Source organism: Lemur catta, chromosome 5 (assembly GCF_020740605.2).
Source record: "Lemur catta isolate mLemCat1 chromosome 5, mLemCat1.pri, whole genome shotgun sequence".
Classification (NCBI taxonomy): Eukaryota; Metazoa; Chordata; class Mammalia; order Primates; family Lemuridae; genus Lemur; species Lemur catta.
Window position 1 is genome coordinate 44,192,713 of NC_059132.1, and position 21,139 is coordinate 44,213,851.

The following is a 21,139-nucleotide window of genomic DNA, read 5'->3' on the forward strand; positions in this document are numbered from 1 at the left end:
GGTGGATGGATGTGAGTGATCCGAGGGCCTATGACCACTTTCACTGAAAACACCCCAGGCTGAACACTTCCCTTCACCAGTGGCTCTGGGAGGGCTCAGCTCATGGCACAGGCCACTGTGGGTACTAAGAGCACATGAAAAAACCTCACAGCACCACCAGGCAGCCTGTGGCTTCGGACACCGAGGAAGAAGCGAAGCTCGGAGTGAACGGAGCTGGGAGAAAGCCCCTCACTTTCCACCCCACCCCTCGCTCTCCTGCTGGCTGGAGCACAGCCTCCCCCAGGAAGTACGACTCACCGCCTGGGAGCCCAGCGGGCCCTCTTACCAGTGTGTGTGAGCATGTGCCTCTGCAGGGAGCTGGCCCAAGGGAAGACCCGGGGACAGTGGGGACAGTTGATCTTCTGCAGGCAGTTGGTGTAGGAGTTCCGCTTTGCCCTCAGCAGCTTGTCTTCTGGGGGGCTGCCCTGCTCTTCATCACTGGGCCCGTGGTGGTCTGCGGCCACCTCATCCTGAGCATCCTCCTCTGCAGTCTGCAGAAACGGACTGAACTTGTTGGTGTCCGTGGTGGCCAGCATCTTCTCAATGCTGGCAAACTCCCCGCTGGAGTCTAGGTCCACCCCACCACTGTTGGCTCGGGGTCGGCTCCTTGTCCCCCTCTTGCGGCCCCTCTTCTTTGATGAGCCACCTGGCCCCTGCTCTGTGGGTGAGGCCACCTCCGGGCTGCTGGCGGGAGGGGGTGGGTCGGTGGACTCTTTTGGGCTTGTGGCGGGGGCAGTGGTGGCTTTGGGGGCAGAGCCTCCTAAGCCATCCAAAGCCATGTTACTCCCAGTGCTCGTGGGTCCCGGGTCTGTCACCTTGGTTTTCAGCAGGGTAGGGGCCGAGGACACGGATGAGATGATCTGGGCGATGGAGGCCAGTGGGGGCAGCTCTTCCGTCATGGGGGGCTTTGGCAAGAGCAGAGGGGGCTTCGGCCGCAATGGCCGCAGCAAGGCTGGGCTGCTCAGGAGGGCTGAGTTGCCCAAGAGGGGTGGGCTGCTGACAAGAGCTGAGGAGTAGACAGGCACAGCCAGCTGAACGGAGCCCTGGAGGGGCTGAGCGTGGGGATCCAGGGTGGTGGCTGTTGTAACAGCCGCTGCAGGGCCTGCAGGGCTTTCCAGTATCCCACTGGGTCCCAAAGTCGCTGGCAGGGAAGGGCAGCCTGGTGGACAAGGAGAGGGCTGCTCACCGCTCCCTGAGTCCTGATCCGGCTTCTTGGCTTCACTGGGAGCATCTGTATCCTTATCTCCCTTCCTGAAGTTCTTGGGGATGGACAGGTCGATGGGCTCCATGGAGCAGTCATAGGGGACCAGGGTGGAAGGGCTCAGGAAGGAGGAGACGTTTTCCTGCTTCACTTGGACCAGGGCCAGGCCCTTCTGAGAAAAGTCCAGGGGCTCGTTGAAGTCCACGGCAAAGCTGCTGGGGGGCTCCGACTTGACCGGGACGTGAGGAGACAGAGGCTGGGCGGGGCCCCCGTGAAGAAAGCCATTTTGGGGCTCTGGGAAGGCTACGAGGGGCTTGCGGTCCCCAAAGGCAGTGCAGCCTCCCTCCTCGCCCCTCCCCGAGGCCTCGGCAGACGGCGCCTCCACGGGGCCCAGGCCACCATCGGCCGCCAGCACATAGCTCTCGATGTCGTGCTCGGGCACGTGCAGGTGCTGCTTAAGGATGTGGTGGATGCAGTTGCGTTTGGCCGCGAAGGCGGCGCTGCACTCCTTGCACTCGAAGGGTTTGCGGCCCTTGTGGCCGCCACCCAGGCCGCGGCCGCAGTGCGTGCGCATGTGGATGCGCAGGGCGCGGTAGTGCTTCAGGTCCTCCCCGCACAGCCGGCACACGGTGTCTGGGGCGCAGAAGGCGTCCACCAGCTCCGCCGCGCTGCTGCTCACGTACTCGATGTTTTTCTCGATCTCCTTGCGGGTGGCCTTGAGGTGCTTCTTGCGTAGATGCCGCTCGCAGTTGGCCTTGACAGTGAAGGGGTAGTGGCAGATCTTGCAGATGTAGGGCCGCTCCCCACTGTGAGTGCGCAGATGGCGGATGAGCGCGGCCTTGTCCGCGGCGATGTAGTCGCAGATGTTGCACTGGTACGGCGAGATGCCCAGGTGGGAGCGCACGTGCGCGCGCAGCACCCCGGAGAAGGCGAACACCTGGTTGCAGAAGCGGCAGGGGTAGAGCACCTTGCGCATGGCGGGCGTCTTCTTGCCACCGGGCGCTGTCATGATGGCCTTGAGCTCCCCCTCGGTGATCTCTTGCTTGATCTTGGCCTCCATGCTCAGCGGCAGCAGGGCCTCGATGATACTGTCCTGCTCCAACTGCGTCTTCATCTCAGGTTGGCCGGGCAGATCCACCCGTGGCTGCTGCAGGAAGAGCTGCGTGGCTGCGTTTGGCGGGGCCCCGGACTTGGACTGCAGCAGGTGCGCGTTGGAGGCCGCTTCCACCGAGCCTTTGAGGAGCTTCAGGGGTGGCGGCGGGAGGCTGGGGCTGATGCAGCCGGGGGAGGCCTGCTGGGCATTGATGAGAGGCGGGGGCGTGGAGGTGGCCACCACTGTCCGTGGTGTGACCAGGGGCTTTGGCTTCAGAGGGGGCATGTGCTTGAAAATCGCCTGCAGGGGGGCGGCAGGGGCCTTGGACAGAGGCGGAAGACTGATCTGAGGGGGAGCCGAGGCTGCCATCTTCAGAATCTGCTGGATGTCCGCCAGCTCGATGGCTGACTCGCCAGAGATGGGCTTGACCACGATGCTACTGTCCGGCTGGATGATGAAGCCCTTCTGGAAGGGCTGCAGGGACAGATGCTTCATGCTCTCCTTGGTCGCAGGGAGGACCGTGAGAGAACCGCCCAGGGAAGCAGCTTCGAAAGGAGACAGACTCAGCACGCTGGTGCAGCCGGGCTCCTGAGGTAGCTGACACTTGAGTGTCTGGAGCTGTATTGCTTGGTTGTCATCTGGCAGGGGCTCCGTGGCGGGGGCAGGCCTGATGTCTTTGGTGTGCTGCAGGCCCAGGAAGGCCAGGAAGACCTTCTGGTCCAGGGCGTCACCAGGCAGGCTCTTGGCCTGCAGTTTCTCCTGCCCCTGGTCCGCAGCAGTGTGGGTCTGCTTGTGCAGGGCGAGCGAGGAGAACATGGGGAACGCCTTGTCGCAGGTGTCACAGACGAAGCGGTGCTGCTCACTGATGCACCTTCGCAGGTTTGTTTCACACCAGGCCTGTGGGAACCACCGGCAAAATCAAGGGCACAAAGGTGAGGATTGAGAAAGAAATCGCTAAACAGAGATGCACAAAGTATTTGTTATACAATTGCCCCAGTTTCTCCATAATATAAAAGGAGCTGACTGCTTGCTTGCTAACCCCAGATTGAGTAAGGAAAGCCACAAAAATGTTAAGAATCATGTTTGTTTGATGAATGACGTTACTCGCCAGGGTATCTCACCAGAGGACTGAAGTACATTTAAGTAACAATACCATGAAGGTAGACTTCTTTTTAAAAATAGGTGCCTTCACTTATAACTTTGACTCAAAGGATATAAAAGCAATTCATGTAACCAAAACATTTGTACCCCTGTAATATTCTGAGATTGAAAAAAAAAGGTTTCAGAAAATAAACTCTCAAAGATAGGAATCTGGCCCACTTAGGTTAAAAGGTATTGGTAACTGATAGTGGTAGCTCATTATTTTCATAGGCAAAATATGTATTTGTCTATTTTTATTTCTTTTTGCTTGGAATGAAATGTCTTTGAAAAACCAAGTGGCTGTTACAATTGATTGTTATAGTGGGAATAATAAAAAGGACTTTGGTTAAAAAAAATGGGTGCCTTGCAAAACTAACTGATGGCGACAGAGGCTGGAGCACAGGCTACCTCTGTGATTGTGGGAGAGGGGACATTGCCTGGGAGGGGCATGAAGGAAGGTCATCAGGGGCTGCATGGGTATACGCATATGGAACAATCCATTGAGCGTGAGGCTTGCGCACTTGAAGAATTTCACTGTTGACACCTTCTATCTCAATTTTTAAAAGTGGAAAAATAATTTCAAAGTAGTTTTAGTAGATGCTTTATAACAGTGGTCCCCAAGCACCAGGGACTAGTTTCATGGAAGACAATTTTTTCATGGAAGCGAGGGGGGCAAGGGGGGGCAGGGAATGGTGAGCAATGGGGAGTGGCTGTAAATACAGATGAAGCTTCCCTCCCCAGCCCTGCCGTTCACCTCCTGCTGTGCGGCCCAGTTCCTAACAGGCCGTGGACTAGTACCAATCTGTGGCCCTGGGGTTGGGGACCACAGCTTTACAAGCAGAGAACAAATAGGGTTTCTTTCTTACTCAGGTCAACAATGACCCAAATCATTTTTAATAGAAACTATAATATTGGAAATATTTATCTGTAATGCAAATAATAAAGATTTTTAAAAATGCAAATTCAAATTATGATAGGGCTGAGATGGTTTACAATTCACAACTTTAAATGCCAAAGCCCCAAGAACAGGCAGAAGGCAATGATGAGCTAGATTCACAGGCAAGCTAATAGGAAATTCAACCTAAAATAAAAGACCACCCATCCCTCTCAACCCAACAACTCAAGGAAGACTGAAAGGGCCAAGCTGAATTGTAAGAGAAAAGGTGTAATGAAAAAGACAAATACCAACCAAGGAAAGGAAACCTCCAGCTAAGGAAGTTTAGTCCAACTAGGTACATGGACCATGGAGGCACCTGCCAGTTGGTTCCACGGGCTGATGAGAATACCTGAGAAATGCGAGGAAACTTCCTACAGGAGAAGTCAGTGAATCCTAAGTCATGGAAGCCAGCAGGAATTGAAGGGTTGTTCTGTATGAAAGGCCTTCCCATTGCATCCCTGGGAAGCTGTTTGTGGACAAGTGCATTGTGGCGCAGCAGTCCTCGATTTGTTCGGAAGGTGACGCAGCAAATGTCACATCTAAGAGAAGAGAGGGACAAGATATGAGGAGGCAGCTGAGTAGGAGTGTCCACAGTCCATGAGCCTTATTACATTTTTTGTTGCTTCATTTCAACTGAACAAAATAAAAATGATAGGATATCAAGAAGCGAGACTGCATGGTTAGCACCAAAAAACTTCCTTTTTAAAAAAAAAAAAAATTATATTCTACCAACTTCTGGATATCAAATCTTTGCAGGCAGCACAAGATGTACATATGACCCAAACATCCAATGTCTATACCACAAGAAGACAGCTGGCAACCTGAAGCCACCGTTGCAGACCTGCTTGTTCTTATCCAAATCATGCAGTGTAGACAGAGGGATCAGAAGGAGACGTTTTCTCCCTCTTTTAGCTCAATGGATTCTAATTACTATGTAAATGTTTAAAAGTCAAAGAAGAATACATTTATGTAGCATCTAGAGCACTCACATGAGCATCCCTGGCATCTGATAGGGATAAAATGATTATTTTAAATTCTCCAACTGAATTAGAAGTGACAGTGATTGCGTGTTAAATTGTCATATTATTATCATCACCATCTGAAAGATAACCATAGCTCTCATCTACTGAGCCCATGCTAAGTGCAAGGCACCCTGCCAGGGTAGCAAATATGACAACTCTGGCAGGCAGGTACATGTCACGACCCTCATCTTACAGATGAAAACGCTGGGAATCAAAAGTGTTAAGCAACGTGACTGAGATAACATAGCCAGTAAGAAGTAAAGACAAAATGTGAGCCCAGCTTCCTGCTGTCTCCCCTTCCTTGAAAGACTTCACTTTAGAGATGATCTTCGCTATCCTAAATGTTCTGGGCCACACAGATGCATAGCAAACACCACTTTATGATACTGTCTCTGTTATTCATACCAGTACCAGTGTTGACTTTTAGGTCTTCACTGAGAACTATATTAAAAATGATACAATAATTATGATATTATCAACATCCCCTAGACCTGCAATGAATACAGTGGCAACTAAAGCCACACGTGGCTGTTTCAGTTTAAATTAATTAAAATTCCTCCATCACATCAGCCTCGTTATAGGGGCTCCACTGTGTTGGGCAGCACAGATGTAGCTCGTTTCCACGGCTGCACACGGCTCTGTCAGACAGCGCTGGGCGCCAAGCATCACTCCGTGTATCGACACACAGATGTATTTGGTCCTCATAAAACCTCTAAGGTAAGCTCCCTTATCCCTATTTTACAGAGAGGTAAAGCAACTCGCTCACATTGGCACTGCATATACCTCAATGGAAACTTTTTTTGCTTTGAAATTCTCTGAAAATAAACAGATAACAAAATCACCCACAAAGCAGCTGAACTCACTTTCCCCAAGTGCTGAAAGAAAGAAGCGCCAGGTATGTGCAGCCGTGCTCACCCTATTACGCCGTGGCGGGTGCGGCAGACTCAATCCCACCACCCAGCCACCTCTCCCGGCTCCTCTCCCCACGGAGATTCCTGCCATCAGCCAACCGCATTTAGAACGCGGGGTTCCCACGAGCCACGCATAACACAATGCTTCTTTTGAGGGAATTCTGCTGAGCTCACCAGTGTGGTCAAGGCACCGGGGAAAGGATGGATCCAGATAACCCAGAACACTTTTAGGGACTGGAAATCCTCAAGCTGGGAGCCCAGATGCCTAAGTTCCCAGAGGTCTGAGTCACAGGCTGTGAGACAGATTCAGCAGGGAAGCAGAACACGCAGGTTGTTTTCCTGGCTAGAACATGCTCAAGGCTCCAAGCTGCGGGGAGGGTGACCCTCGGAGGCTACCCTGGAGATGGAGCTCCCTCTCTTCCACCACCCCGACGTCAGGCCCCCCAGCTCAAGCTCAGCTGCACACTCCGCATGGTCACCAAACCATCATCTTGCCACCCGTCAGCTGAATGCTCTATATGGACTGAAAGATGACAGAAATGTCTGAATCAGATATGTAATGAGTATTTATAAATGAAATATGGGGTACCTTCGATTTGTTTTGAAATTATCTGGGTTGGGGAAGAGACGGGACAAACTTCACTATGAGCTAATAATTCCTGAAACTGAATGAGGGTATATGGGGGTTCCTATTGTTCTCTCTACTTTTGTGTATGTTTGAAACATTCCTTAATATGTCTAGACGAGAGAAATATCACATAACAAATGGCTAACGGAGTGGGCTGACTTTTTTGCCTCTTTTCCCAAGCTTTAACGATGTCCAGACCACTATCTGTAGCAGGTGTATGTGGGGGGTCAATTCATAAAAACTCCAGAAGACAAATCCCTACACGGAATGCCCTCGTGGCACACGCAGCACGAAGAGGCCCACTGCCTCAGCAAGACCGTGTTTCTTCCAGCACACCCACCACACGAGGGGCTGGGGCTCAGGAAGCCTCCACAAATGTGGGATTTATACTTGGGGCAGGCTGGGCGCTTATGCCTATGGCACCTTCTGGCTTGGCACTTTATGAACCCCAGAGAGTCCAGGGAGCTGTGGGGCCTGGAAGTTGGCCTGTGCCTTCCCTGAGAGGTGAGAACAGGGAGGAGAGGGAAGAAAGACTCAAGCCAAGCCAAGTATAAAGGCAGCGAGACCTGTCACCCCGAGGATCCTGCAGGTGTTTCCCCCTGAAGTCTACAATAATTCACTCTTCTTGTAATAATTAGCACTTACTACCTATATTTTGTGTAGAGTATTTGCAGAGTGCTTTAAATTAATTTTTATTAGTGCTGTGCACTGTCCTGGATGCTGGGGCATTGCGACACACACCTATACTCATTTCATCTGAATGATCCAGTGAGATAAAAAATGTCAGTGAGAACAAGTGAGTCTGTGGTCACTCGGCCACACCTGCAGTCCTGCATGTATCCCCAGCACGCCTCTCCTGAGTACAGCGGAACTCCAGCTGGCAGAGAAGGCTTGCTAATCAGACCAGTCAAAAGAAGAGCTCACAAAATAAATCATACACACCTTAAATATTGTATTTAACCAAACACATACACACATGATTTGTTTAAATTAACATGCCATTATGCATTTAATGTAAACATAAATGACTATCACAAAATAATGATCCTTACTATTATGGACTCTATTTACAAATTCACCTATTTGCTAAAATTTACTTGTAAATCCAAAATCAATACTTGTGGTGCTTTTGCGGTCATCACAGACATGTGCAGAGTCATGATAATTTGGGTTGCCTGATGCACACGTTTCTAGCTGAGGTAGGAAGACACTACTCTGCCTTCATTTCAGCTCATGCTGTACATAAATGTCCTTTTGCTATCTATTCTGTGCCATGGTTTTCACATTTTTGTGCCTTTTTTGCTGGTGATTTCAATGTTTAAAATGTCCCCAGGAGTAGTGGAAGTGCTGTCTGATGTCCCTAAGCAAACGAGGCCACGGGATGTGCCTTGTGAAGAAAAGCATGTGTGTTACATGAGCTTCATCCAGGCACGAGTGATGGTGCTATCGGCCACTGAGTTCAATGTTAGTGAATCAACAATATATATTAAATAAGGTACCTTTAAACAGAAACACACAAAAAACAAGGTTATATATTGATCAGCTGATGAAAATGTGACGAGGCTCTCAGGAACCTAACCCTAGGAGCAGTGGTTCAGTGTTCACCGCTACTTCACAGAATCCACCCAGCACACCACAGAACCCACCGTGCAGACATTCGCCAGACTTCTAGGGGGGGCCGAGGACTCGTGTTCGAGTCTTGTTCCACTGACTAAAGTTCCATGTCATCGTTACTGCATGAATCATATTCACAACGCAATATCTTTGATTTCCAGTTTTACATTCTTTAAAGTGGAGCAAGAACTCAGATTTTTACAAACCAAGCTAAAGCACAACCCTAGATTTTTACGATCATTTCTCTCAACTGTGCACAGGTAGCTCACCTATCCTAAATTTGACAGCAGTTAAAAAAACTTTCTTTGCAATGTGCACTGCAAACAAGCCTTTCCAACTTAAGTTTCTACAGAGACTCTTCTTTTCTTAAACAATATTTCACTGGCTTACATAAAATTTAATTAAATTATAGTAAATGATTACAAGTGTTACTGACACAAACAGGCTGGGAAGAAATAATACTGACTCTCGGTAGCATGCAAGTCAACTACAAAAGGGGGGCAGGTGGGCCTGAGAAGTGACCTGCAAACATCCTGAGCTGTGAACCATATCTTACCAGTAAAATAATTTTTGAGTGTGTGGCCTGTATCTGTTTGCTGTTTAACTGAGAAATGTGTATGTGTGTATATATCTGCATATGCATTTATACAAATAACATATATTAGCATGTATATACATAATGTGCCAGGTATATTATAAAATATAAAAGTAGAAATTTTTTAAAAGATGAGATTTAAAAAAGTTCTATTTTTCCTCCCCATGCCCCGGAGATCCTCCTGAACACTCTCCATTTTTGAGACTGCTGTATTCGTGCATAGCTGAATGGCTATGAATACTTAGTGTGACATCAACAAGTAGGTTTTGCAGAGGGAATGGAGAATGCCTCTTATTATGGCAATTAGATTTAGAAGGTGCTGTGCCTCTATGGCAGCAATGAATTTTTAACAACATGGAGTTTTCATCACTTATCTCTGTGTCTATCTCTTCCTCTATTCTCTCACTCACTCTCTAATCCCTCCTGTTTCTGGACAGAGATTCACACATAGCAGGTGCTCAATCAGCATATGGCAAAACTACCCCGTACCAGTCACAGCTCTGTGTCCCTGTGGTAGGCAGCTGTGGAGCAGTGAGGGGCAGGCAGATGGGCTCAGGGACCACAGTCACTAGGGTGGGAGTGGAGAGTTCAGATTGTGTGACTTTGTCTGCATTTTAGTTGCTGGCTATGTAAAATTTCCCAAACGTGCTTGAGATAAGATCCCCTGATGACCCTGTTAAAAAGGCAGATTCCTGGATCCCACCCCAGACCTGTTGAAATCAGAGTAACTGGAAGATGGGTGTAAGAATCTGTACATGAATAGGCACACCAGCTGACTCTTAGACAAGTTTGGGAAACAAATTATAGTGAGAATTAAGTGCAAGAATCTAGAATCTAGAAACATCTTAAGCTACAAGCCTATTAGAGCTCCCAGAGAATAGAAACTGCCAAAACTCATCTTTGTAATCTTTCCCCTTTCTTCTCCAAGCCTCAGTTTCCCTTCTCATCTGTAACAGGGAGATCTCTGCAGTCACAGCGAGTAACAGATAACAAAGTGCTTTGAAGACTGCTAGGTGCAATTCCAAATTTAACCATTATTTTATCTTGCTAGGAGAAAAAAGAAATGAGGAAAAGCCCATTTCCTGGAACGTTTTAGCAAATATGAAAATGCAAGAAAAACTGAGTTTTAATTTCAAATGGATGTGTTCTTTCTTTTCTCAAGAACTTCACAATCGACCTCACTCTTCTGTGTAATCTTGAGACTCATGGGGAGAAATTATTGTTCTTTCTGGCCAGCCCTCTGTCCTGTCCCACCTGCTTTTTCTCAGAGAAAAGGGCTCGCTCCCCCGGCCCACACACGTGCTCGGCTTCCTCACAGATGCTAAGCACGATCTGGAGGCACACGCCGCACCTTCTTTCTCGTGGGATTTCAACCAAGGCGCTCTTATTTCACTTCTGAAAAGATACAGAATGTCATCTCACAACCAAGTGGCTCCAAAGTGGCAGGGAAAACAAAAATCCTTCTTTGAAACCAGAAGCACACCACGGGGTTGGTTGAAAGGAAGAAAGAAACACCCACAGAAAAAGACCTGCCTCCCTGCCTCACTCAGCACCTGGTGATAGATCTTAAATAAAACCAGCAGAAAACCATCGCCCAGAAACATTTGGATCATCCTTTATCAGGCAGAGACACTCAGGTTCAACCAGCCTTCCCAAGGCCCCTGGGAGAACACTTTGCAACCTTGTTTCTAAGCAGCTCTTCAAGGACAATGGAGGTCATTGTAAATCTGTGGACCAAGTTGCTGGATGCAGAGTCAGCGGCAGGCACCAGGGTATTTGCAGACCTCACTTGGGCTTCATTAAGTCTGCCTTCATTAAGACCCCTGCATTGGCCAGTGGTCTCCACAACTTCCTCCTCACCCCTGTTGTGGTGTGTAATTCAACCCTGCTGAGAACTTATAAAGAGCATGATTACAAAATACTTAGATGGGGTAGAACTACACTCAGAGTCACAGGAGAGGGGAGAGCTGTAGGACAAACTTCATTTGCAAGAGACCTTGACAACGTGCCAGAGGGAAATTGCACAAATCTGACTGGCTGCCTTTTGATTTTCCGGCAATAGACACTGCCCTGTGCTGCACACTGAGGGCAACTTTTCCAAACGGAAACTAGCTTCACTGTCAGTAAGGTCAATGTATTTTGTGGAAAGGGTATCTATCTGTAGGATTTAAAGAAACCCCATAGACCTTTCTAAAAACAAAACTTTCTTTTTCTTTTAAAAATCACATATGGAAATAGGTTACTCTCAGGAAAGGAAAAGAAAATTCCTCAGTGGACAAGCCTCCAAATGACAGTTTACGGTGAGATTACACATGGACCGCAAGACGGACATTCAGCCCAACCGCAGCTTACAGAAGCTGCTCAGAATACGTGAGCTCCAAACCACTGCTCACAGAAATAAGTGTCTCTGTATCCCAAGGCAGTGCACAAGATCCGATTTCACCCAGAAAACACCTGAATTCTAGCACGTAAGCCAACGTTTCTGAAGGAGGACGAGCAATTTTAATTTAGAATGCTGGCGTGGCTCTGACCATTCCCCACCCCCAGGTATGCCACCCCAGCCCCGGAACTGCAGGGTCCTGCTCGGCTGTGGCAGTTTGTTTCGGGGAGCAGGGGCTGCAGCAGTTATGAGGAGTGGGTGGCAGGGGAGGGCTGTGGTGCTGGGCGTGCGGAGGGGAAGCAGCTGCCTGCAGCTTATCTCCCTCCCTGCTTCCCGCAGCACCGCTTGTCACCGAGGGTCCTGGGGGTGTGAAGCACAGAGACGGGGAGCCTGGGGACCCAGGGGAAGGAAACGCCTCCCAGCAGCATGAGGTGAGCCAAGTTTCCATGTGGCTGCCATCACTGGGGCTTGGGGGCCCATGACCAGAGAGAGCCTTTGACATGTGCTTAGAGAAGTACCTTTCAGTTGTCAGTGGTGTAGGCAGGTGCTGTCACAGCAAGAATTAGTTCTAAACTCTCATATCCACAGCCCTTCCTGTCTCTTCTTCAAAAATCAAACAGACAAGCAAAACCCCACAGCACACTGCCTCTGGCTTTTGCCAGGCAGGAAAGAGCACAATGCTACTGTGGTCAGAGAAGTCTGACTCCCACAAGGGCCGAACTCCACTCTGTCCTGGAGTCACAGAGACCCAACCCTGCCAGCCACTGCTTGACCACATGCCTTGAGTCACCAAAGGCAGAGAGGACAGCAAGATGAAGGGTGGAATGAACCAGCTCCCACAGGTCAAGGAAACACTCTCATTGGTTGGCTGAGGTTTTGCCCTTTCAATTCTCAAAACACTTTAATGCAACAAATAATGTTCTCGTCTACACTCAGATTCACTCTCGGTCCTAAAAAAAAAAACGGTAAAATCAAATTTTTAAAAAGTCATTGAACTGAGAACTCACTGTCTTAGAGCATGCCTAATTAGACAGGGCACTGCACTAAGATATCTGTTCTTTTGACAGCAAATGTCCTTATAAGAACACGGGATATTCTTCTTTCTTTATAAGGAGAAATGGTAAAGACCCAGCCCCAAATAAAGCCAGCATTGTGACAGCTCACAGTAGGGCTATGTTACTTATCAGGAACAACCAGCACCATTAAAAGCATCAGCCCTGAAATGAATCTGGAATCTGTAACCACTAACTGGAGCGGAGCAGTTGCCCAAATAACCTTCAGGAAGTGCCTAAAATGGGGAGGGAGCATGTATACATGCTACAGATTAAGGGTCAAGCCCGAAGGCAAATTCATCAGCAATGTGATTTATAGAAATAGAAAACAAGGACACGAAAAGTCTTCTTTTCTTCTTCTTCTTAACCTTGTGGCTAAAGAATTTTAAGATTAGCTCCCTCAAGTGCTTGCTACAGTAACATTTTATCATCTGGTGACCTTAACTCTCCAGCACAAGAGGAAAACCCTGAAGGCAACAAAAAAGGCTTAACAGAGCAGCCCAAAGAGATAATAAACCTCTCAGGTGTTTCCTTGAGGCCTCCTCACTGTTACATAATTCCATCAGTTCCCCCACTGCCGCAGCTGAGGGCAGACACATGACCTCCCCCTAATCAGCAAAAATGGGTTAATTTTTTTTGTTGTTAAGACACTAAACATATTTTGGAAAAACTGCATTGGCAAATTTCAAACTTCAGAAAACTGATTTCTTTAGAATCCCAGGTTTCCCCAACAATCTTACAGAAAATGACACATGGTTCTATTATTTCAAGGTGTCAAGTCCCTTCAAGTTTCTAAATATCTGCTTTTCAACACAGTTGGATTACAAAACTTGGGAGGCAGGCCTCAAATCAGACTTAAATAGCGACTTGGTTTCCCAGTCTTTACTGAAGCGAAACTAGATAAAAGTGGCTCTTTATAAAAATAAAGAGTGAAGGACAAATTGCTTTCATGTCCTCTGTGAAGGAAATCGTACTTGGGAGAAGCCCTGGGAATTTAACTCCTCAATTCCATTAAAATGGGATGACCACAGAGTGGCACAACAAACATTAACATGTTAGAAGGTTTAAAATATTAAAAAAGACACGCATCCTAAATAATAGTATCAGAAGAAAGCAGTTTGTTATCTGTTACAGCCTGAGGATTGTGAATTTTCCCTCTCTATCCTTACAACAGTCTTCAAATCTATTTTCCAGATGGGGAAACTGAGCCCCCACTCGCCGAGGTCACAGAGACAGCCATGGAGCCAGCTGGCTTCACTCCACTCTGGACGCTGCGCATTCGGAGGACAGCTATTTGCAGTCACGCCAGCTACTGCCATGACCTGTGCAGCATCCTTGGTGCCCACATGGCTCAGCAGGGAGCACTTCCTAACGCTGCTGCTCCCACTCTTTGCAACCCCAATCAGCAGAACCTGCGAAATACCTGCTGAGAGGCTGCAATTCAAATTGGCCACTTCCTTGAGATACTGAATTCCTTCCTCATTATAGTGTTTTAATCGAGAGACTGGCATTCCTTCTTAAAAGGGATTTCATGCTTCGTGTTTTCCTGTTCTGTCTCCAGAGGCCAGAAGGAGTAAGTACAAACAACCTCTCCCCTGGAGCCCCACCCGGCTCAGACATTCCTCTCCCCTCAGCCCACCCTCCCTTGCCCATCCCAGGGCAGAGAACTGACATCCAACAGCTGCACTAATCTCTCCCAGTTGCTGCGAGCCACAGTGACGGCCCTGTGACAGGGCCCTGGCCGGGTAGCCCTCCCTTCCCACACCCCAGGAATCTGCACACCGCAGCCCAGTGCCCTGCTCCAACTGCTGAGCCAAAGCAGTGTGGCTGCAGCACGGGGCAGAGTCGGAGGGACCTCACAAGGGCTGGGCTAGTCCCCACTCTGGCCCTTGGGTGGGGTGGGGGACAGGGCAGTCCTGACCAGGGTGCCTCTACCTGCCGGCTGGAGAAGGAATCGTTCCCTCCCAGAAGGCCCCCAGTCCACAGCTCCCAGAAGTGTTTTAAATGTTTCCACCTGGCCAAGCCTCAGATCCCTAGACTCTTAAATGAAAGATGCTGACACATATTTTGTTATACCTTCTCCCTATTTTTCAGATGCCATTCAACAAAGGTGGGACCAATGCCATGTGGATGAGTCTTAGGGTCTCTCTGCAGGTGGTGGGTGTGCAGTGAAAGAAGGTGAACATTCCTTGGAACAGTGAATAATTCAGAAGAAAGGAGCTTCCAGCATCTCCCTCTGGTGGCCACACTGCTAAGATGCATGGCAGAGGGGTGGCCCTCAGCCTGTCCTCCCAGCTGCAGCAACGCTCCCGCTCCCCACTCAAGGAGCCAGGGGTGCTGGCCAGAGCCCCCTTGGGCTGCCCACGTACCAATTCCTGACACAGATTTGAGGGCACCGCCTTGATCTTTAAAATCACTTCAGAGACGACCAAGATGGATAATGTGACCAGATGGAGGAGGCCCTTGACCAGGAGGAAACACAGTGAAGCACCACAACCTCTGCTGTAAAGTCTGAAAGAGAAGCTTTGCACCGACCAGACCCCTCTGCCTGGACAATGGGCAGAACATGCCCTTCTTGACCCTGAATCTGCCCCGCACTTTGTTTTATAACCAACCACCCGTTTGCTAGTTGTCTGACGAGCCTATAGTCCATGTCTCAAACGCTACTGTTGTCCTCAAGCCTGGGCAAGTGCCTGGCACACAGGAAGGACTCCATCGCTTGTTAGATATATTTTAACTGAAATAATGTGAACATTACTTATTACATGATCTCCTTTAATCGAGGAGACATCTAAGATTGTACAAGAACTTTGGCCAAGTCTCAGCCTCAGCAGCAGCTGCGTTGACACGGTGACCATCCAGCCACCGCCCCACCTGGCCCAGCGACAAGGCATTCACACACAAGACAGGGCCCTCTGTGCCCACCCCAGCATAGGTGGCTTGTCTGAAACCTGCTCTGCGGGCTGTTAAGCACTTGAATTGTGGCTGGCTCGTATCGAGGTGGGCTGGGATTGCACCACACACGCTGGATTTCAAAGAGTCGGTATATGAAAGTGAGAATGTAAACCACATCAATAATAATTTTTATTTAATCAGTATAAAAATTGACATATTTTGACTATATTGTGTAATCAATAAAGCATTATTCACTTTGTCTGTTTCTTTTTACTTTTTAAAACACGGCTACTAGAAAATTTCAAATGACACTCACGGCTTGGATTCTACTTTTCCTGGCCAGTGCTGAGCTGGACTCTCCCCCCAGCTGACTTAACTCACAGCAGGTGCGGCCACCACTCTTCTATTCGGATAGCCAGCAAGGTGTTCAGTGCCCAGGGAAGCCTTCACACAGGGGACCTCTGTGCACCCACCTGCTCTCTGAACACTCGGTCCCTCGCCTCTGATTCCAAACACCAGCTCCCTAGAAACCCGACACTGCCCCCTTCCCTGCCTTCTTCCCTCGTCTCAGGAGCTGTATGGAGGGGGATGATTTACTGCTGGTCGTGCCAGGGTGCAACCAATACCCGGCCCTAAGAGCGAGCATCTCTACAAGCAGCTCCGTGTCTTCCTTTTGTTCCACACCAACGCTTCGTTCACTGCCAACACAGCGGATCGAGGGCAAACGGACTCGGTGTTTACAGGAGTTTGGATTTCCAACGCTTTTTATTAAGGAACAACGGGCACCGTGCCAGCTCTGGTGGGCGGGGAAGGGAGACGAGGGCAGGAGAGAGAAGGCAACAGCTGTTTGGAGTTACGAACTTTCTGTCTGAGCTGGGAGCATCCCACTGTGGTTCTGCTGCCCTTGGGGTTTGGAATGGAGCTGGTGTCTATTTTAGTTCTGGGTTAACAAGCACTCTCTCCCACCAGCTACCGTCCCAGGTCACCGCCTGGCGAGGCCCCGCAGGCTCGGGTGGCCCCGGGCCTCCTCCGATAGCAGGCTATTATGGGGAACGGCAGAGCAGAGAGGAGAAAAGGGAAATTATGTTCTGTAATCAACTCCTTTTGGTTTCCAGACGGCACCCCACCCACCTAGCAACAGTTACAGACAGAGCCACCAGGCGGGGGACGGGCTGTTCACCTCCACATAGGGTGCCGGGGACCTCTTTCCACCAGCCGTCCCCTCGCCAGCTGCTGCACGGCCAGGGGATGGGAGGCTGCCTGGAGGGGCTGAGTCTCCACCAAGCTGCACAACCTTCCCAGCCAAGCCCTCACCAAACACAGGTGTTAGTACTGAAGAGGTGAGGAAACCCTCCTCTGTTAGCCGGACGGCCCGTCTGCGCCACCAGCCTGACAACCCATCGAATGGTCCCCGTCCTGGCCGGGAACCAAACGACCAGCATCCGGTGCAGTCCCACCCCGTCCTCGCTGAGGGGGAAGCCCGGCCCCTCCCGGGAGCAGGTCCTCGCCCTGAAGGCCAGTCCCAGAACTGGACGGCTGTCGGGTGGGGACGCAGAGTGGCAGCTGGGGTCCCACAAGCGGTCCCCACTCTGCCCGTGACTCTCCCAGTGCAGCTGCCTGGAAGCCTCAGCTCTGTTCGCTCAGGCCCTGGGTCTGCAGAGCACTCAGTGTTCACCGACCACCGCGAGCCCACGTCCTGGGGATGCTGGGGACGTAAATGGAACCGCGAAGTCAAGTTCCCGAATCTCTCAGAACTAGAGGCCTGCAAAGCCACATGCTTGCTCCCGGTAGACAGAAGAAAACAACCGCCAAGAGCCTGGTGTTAGGAACACAGGGCATGAAGGGTGAGGAAGCTGAGATGCAGATGCAGCCAGCTGAGGCCGTGCGTGAGCAGAGCGAGGACTGGGGTGTGGGGCCCGGTGAGCAGCCCGCACCCGCGCCCACACGGCGGGCAGCGTCCTGAGCCCGCGCACTTCCCTAAGACGTTTCATAGCATTTCAGTTGCTCAGCAGTTTAAATTCTTCATAAATTCCTTTTCCCTCACCAACAGAAAGATGTCAAGCTAATGTGATTAAGGATGCTGATATTTGACCTGGCTTCGAATTACCATATAATTTGGCTTTTCCCCATAACACACAAGCTTTGAGCTTGCTCAGACCCTTTTATTCCTAAGTCTCAGCTGAACGCATGTGCTCGGGAAGGAAATCCGGTTCATACATCAGGGATTCAGGCAAACAGACACCCCAGTCCCTACGTTCCCGAGCTGTTGTCTAAGACCCAAAGCTGCAGCACGTGTGGGCCGCCCTCTGTTCCTGAACGGACCCTCGGCTGTGTGTGACGCCCAGGATGGGTGACTTTCAGGTCTCTCAAATTCAGCAGAAGCTCCTACGCAGCCTGTTATTCTTTTCAACGCCTAAAATCTCTGGTAGTCTAACGTATCTGAAGTGGTAATTCTGTAGGAAAAATTTCTAAATCTGACTGTTCATCTATCTGCTGTTCACCAAGAACACAGGTCTTTCTGCCTGAGGAGTTATCAGAGAAGGTAGAGAGAGAAGACAGGTTCCCCCTGAATTCTGCTGGGAAGTCCTGTCACCACCCACGTGTTCTGCCTGGCGAGGCTGAGGGTCAGGAACGCTGGAGCTGGGGGGGGGGGGGGAGGGCCTGCACTTGGAGCTGGAACAGCAGAACAATCATCTGTGGCTATTTTACTGAAACGTAACAGGCTTCACTTTTGGTCGAATATCTTACACTAAGTAGAACTTTCTCTTGCCCCGAAATACTTTCTTAGGTTTCTATGATACTGGTCCAGCTCAGTCTGAACTTCAAAAAAGCAGTCCAAAGTTCCCAGTAGGTCCTAGTGCTGTGCCAGTGCGCGCAACCCATGGGCCACCCCTGTCCCAACCACATATTCACATACAGCTGACAATCACTGGGGCTGCAACATCCTATGCAAAGAAAATGCATCTGTTGTCCAAAAGCACCGTCATAGGAGACTGTCCAGCGTGCAGGGGGCTCACTGGTGACACTCAAGGGGCCTCGCAAGGAGCACAGGAGGCAGAGTGAACCCCATGCACACCCCCACCGCTGCAGCCATCCTCTGACAACTCTCAGCCTGACTTCTCCCCACACCAACACCCCACTTAACTGCCTTGGCAATGTCGTCACACACAAGCTCAATCGGGAGCTCGGGGCAGAATAACGGGAAACAAGAACATGTTAAATGCCAGAAGAAACAAGGGTGAGAAAAACCCAGCTCACCCCTTCTCCTACCTTAGTGGGTTATCTGAATGCGTCTCTATGTGGGTCTCCAGTCCATACTTGCAAACAAACTCCTTGAAACATATTGGGCAGTGAAAGACTTCACCAGCCTTCTTCTCCAAGTCACCTGACTGCCCATCTTCCACCATCTTAGGGAAAAGGGAAAAATGAAGTCATAAAGGAGGTCTCCCACATGGCTCGGCCTCAGCAGAGACGCCAGGGCTAGAGACTTCTGCGGAAAGGAAAGGGTTGCGTTCCCCACCCCTGGGTATTAAGGATACGGCTGACCATTCATTCACTCTCACAACAAATATGGAACACCACCCTTAACTCATCAGCCCATCCACCGATCCATCCCTCCATCCCCTGGACACATTCTCATGCAACACCTGGTGTCTGCCAGGCACTGGGCATCAAAGAGTGAGAAGAAAAGAGTCCCTAATGCTTATGAAGCTTCCATTCTAACTAGAAAAAAATATATAAGAAGCATGGAAACCATTCTAAAAGCTCTTCATTTCATCTGTGGGCTCAGTGGAGGAGCTCCAAAGAGGAAGCGCACACAGGTACTCTTTTCTTAGACACTTCATAGAAACAGTGTGGGAAAACACAGGTTAAAAGCTTAGGATGGATGTCTGCCAAGTCGCCATGCTGGGAAAATAAAGATTAGAGGCGTCTCTGACAACAGTCCCCTGAAGAGGCGCGTCTGTGCTGGGAGCCGAGAGGACCTTTTTAGCTGGTGCTGGGTCTTCTCTCTCTGACTCGGCATCGTGACTCAGTTTCCTCTTGGAGGACAGCCGCCTGCGCTTCAGCGGAGACGGAGGAGCTGCAGCTGTGGCACTGCTAGGGTCCTTCTCGTGGATCTTCATATGTCTGAAAAGAACACACACACAGAGTGATCTAACAAAGCAGTCATTTCACTTCTTTCTTTCAAATTGCTTATATTTGGGATTGGTACTTAAAATATTTTAGTTAAGAGATACAGGGTGTAAATTATACAGTAACTTCTTTTTAAAACTTTATAATTTCCTTGAACCTCTCTTAAAGCTTTTGCAAGTGCTACCCCAAAGTGCTGCTCAACGTCTTGCTGTTTGTTGGAAGATGGTCATGAGCTTAACTGGCATTAGTGAGATGAAAACAAACTATCTGGTGACCTGATCTACATATTCAGACAAAAAAATACTATTTTAGGACACATAATTCTATGGAATAATGAATTCCCAGATATCTAAACTGTTCCATGAGCTCGTAAACCACATAACTCTGCATCTGCTCCAGAATCCACCCCCACCTCCCGCCAACTACCCACTCACTGTACATATCTCTCTCTTCTGCCTTTGGAAGCATTTTGGGGTCAAATCTGAGACGTGCTGACAGAGCACATGTCCAGAGTGCTTAAGACCTGAAAGCCTTTCCATGTTGCTCATGGTATTATGTAGATTTATAGATCCTGAGAGTAGTTCAGACAGTAGAATGAGAAACTCAGGACTAGGATACATATATAAAAGGAAAGTCTTACATATAATATGTTTATGTCTGTTCCAAAAAGAGAGTCTTCTGGGTGACCCAATTTAAGTAACCTTCCTTTATTAAATTCTAAAACAAACATCCAAAGAAGAAGGTCCCAAGATACATAGGAAAAGAATGACATTACAAATAGATAGCCTCAATTTCCCTCTTTTGCAACATAAAAATTGGGCAGGCATGGTGGTGCATGCCTATAATCCCAACTACTTGGGAGGCTGAGGCAGAAGGATCATTTGACCCAGCAGTTCAAGGCTGCAGTGAGCTAGGATGACGCCACTACACTCCAGCCTGGGCGACAGAGTGAGACCCTGTCTCTCAAAAAAAAAAAAAAAAAAAGTTTAGCTTTGTTAATGACAATTGTCATCAGCATCAGCATCCCTTGACTGGGGTTGGACGGTGCGAGACGGGTGACTGCGGCCACCGCTCTTGGTGAATAACTTACACTGCAGAGTTGTCTTACTTGAGACGTTATCAGGACTGGGGAAAGACAGCAAGCTTTTCATGAACTGTCCTGTCACAGAGTTCTGCTTCCTCTGTGCCATGTTGAGAGTCAGGCTGCGGATGTGAAGGCCAAGACGGAGGGGAAGGCTGGTGAGTCATGAGCAGCACCCATGATTTCGGGTGGCTGGGATGATGCCTTTCCCACCCCTAACCCCGCCAGGGCACAGAGCCCTCTCGTCTGTGCACGTGCGTCACAGGAGACTGCCACGGGCCTTCTCTGGCTGGGGCACCACAGACACAGTCTTGAAGGCAGAGGGTAGCCCCACGTGAGCCCTGCCAGAGCAGCGCCAGCCCCACCGCCCCCACCAGCTAGACCTGCTGGAGACGCGGCCTAAGCTTCCAGGACGTG

At 49.5% G+C, this 21,139-nt stretch overlaps 1 protein-coding gene across 2 annotated transcripts in view; it reads right to left on the bottom strand.

The window, feature by feature from the left end:
* The window catches only part of RREB1 (ras responsive element binding protein 1), a 128,795-nt gene that overhangs the window by 15,643 nt on the left and 92,013 nt on the right, over positions 1 to 21,139 (bottom strand). For both annotated transcript variants that reach the window (XM_045551662.1, XM_045551663.1), the window contains exons 7-10: positions 19,491 to 19,635; positions 18,778 to 18,914; positions 4,760 to 4,949; positions 326 to 3,230 (exon numbers count right to left, since the gene is read on the bottom strand). In XM_045551662.1, the coding sequence (XP_045407618.1) occupies positions 326 to 3,230; positions 4,760 to 4,949; positions 18,778 to 18,914; positions 19,491 to 19,635 (3,377 nt within the window). The remainder of the gene's footprint in view (positions 1 to 325; positions 3,231 to 4,759; positions 4,950 to 18,777; positions 18,915 to 19,490; positions 19,636 to 21,139) is intronic.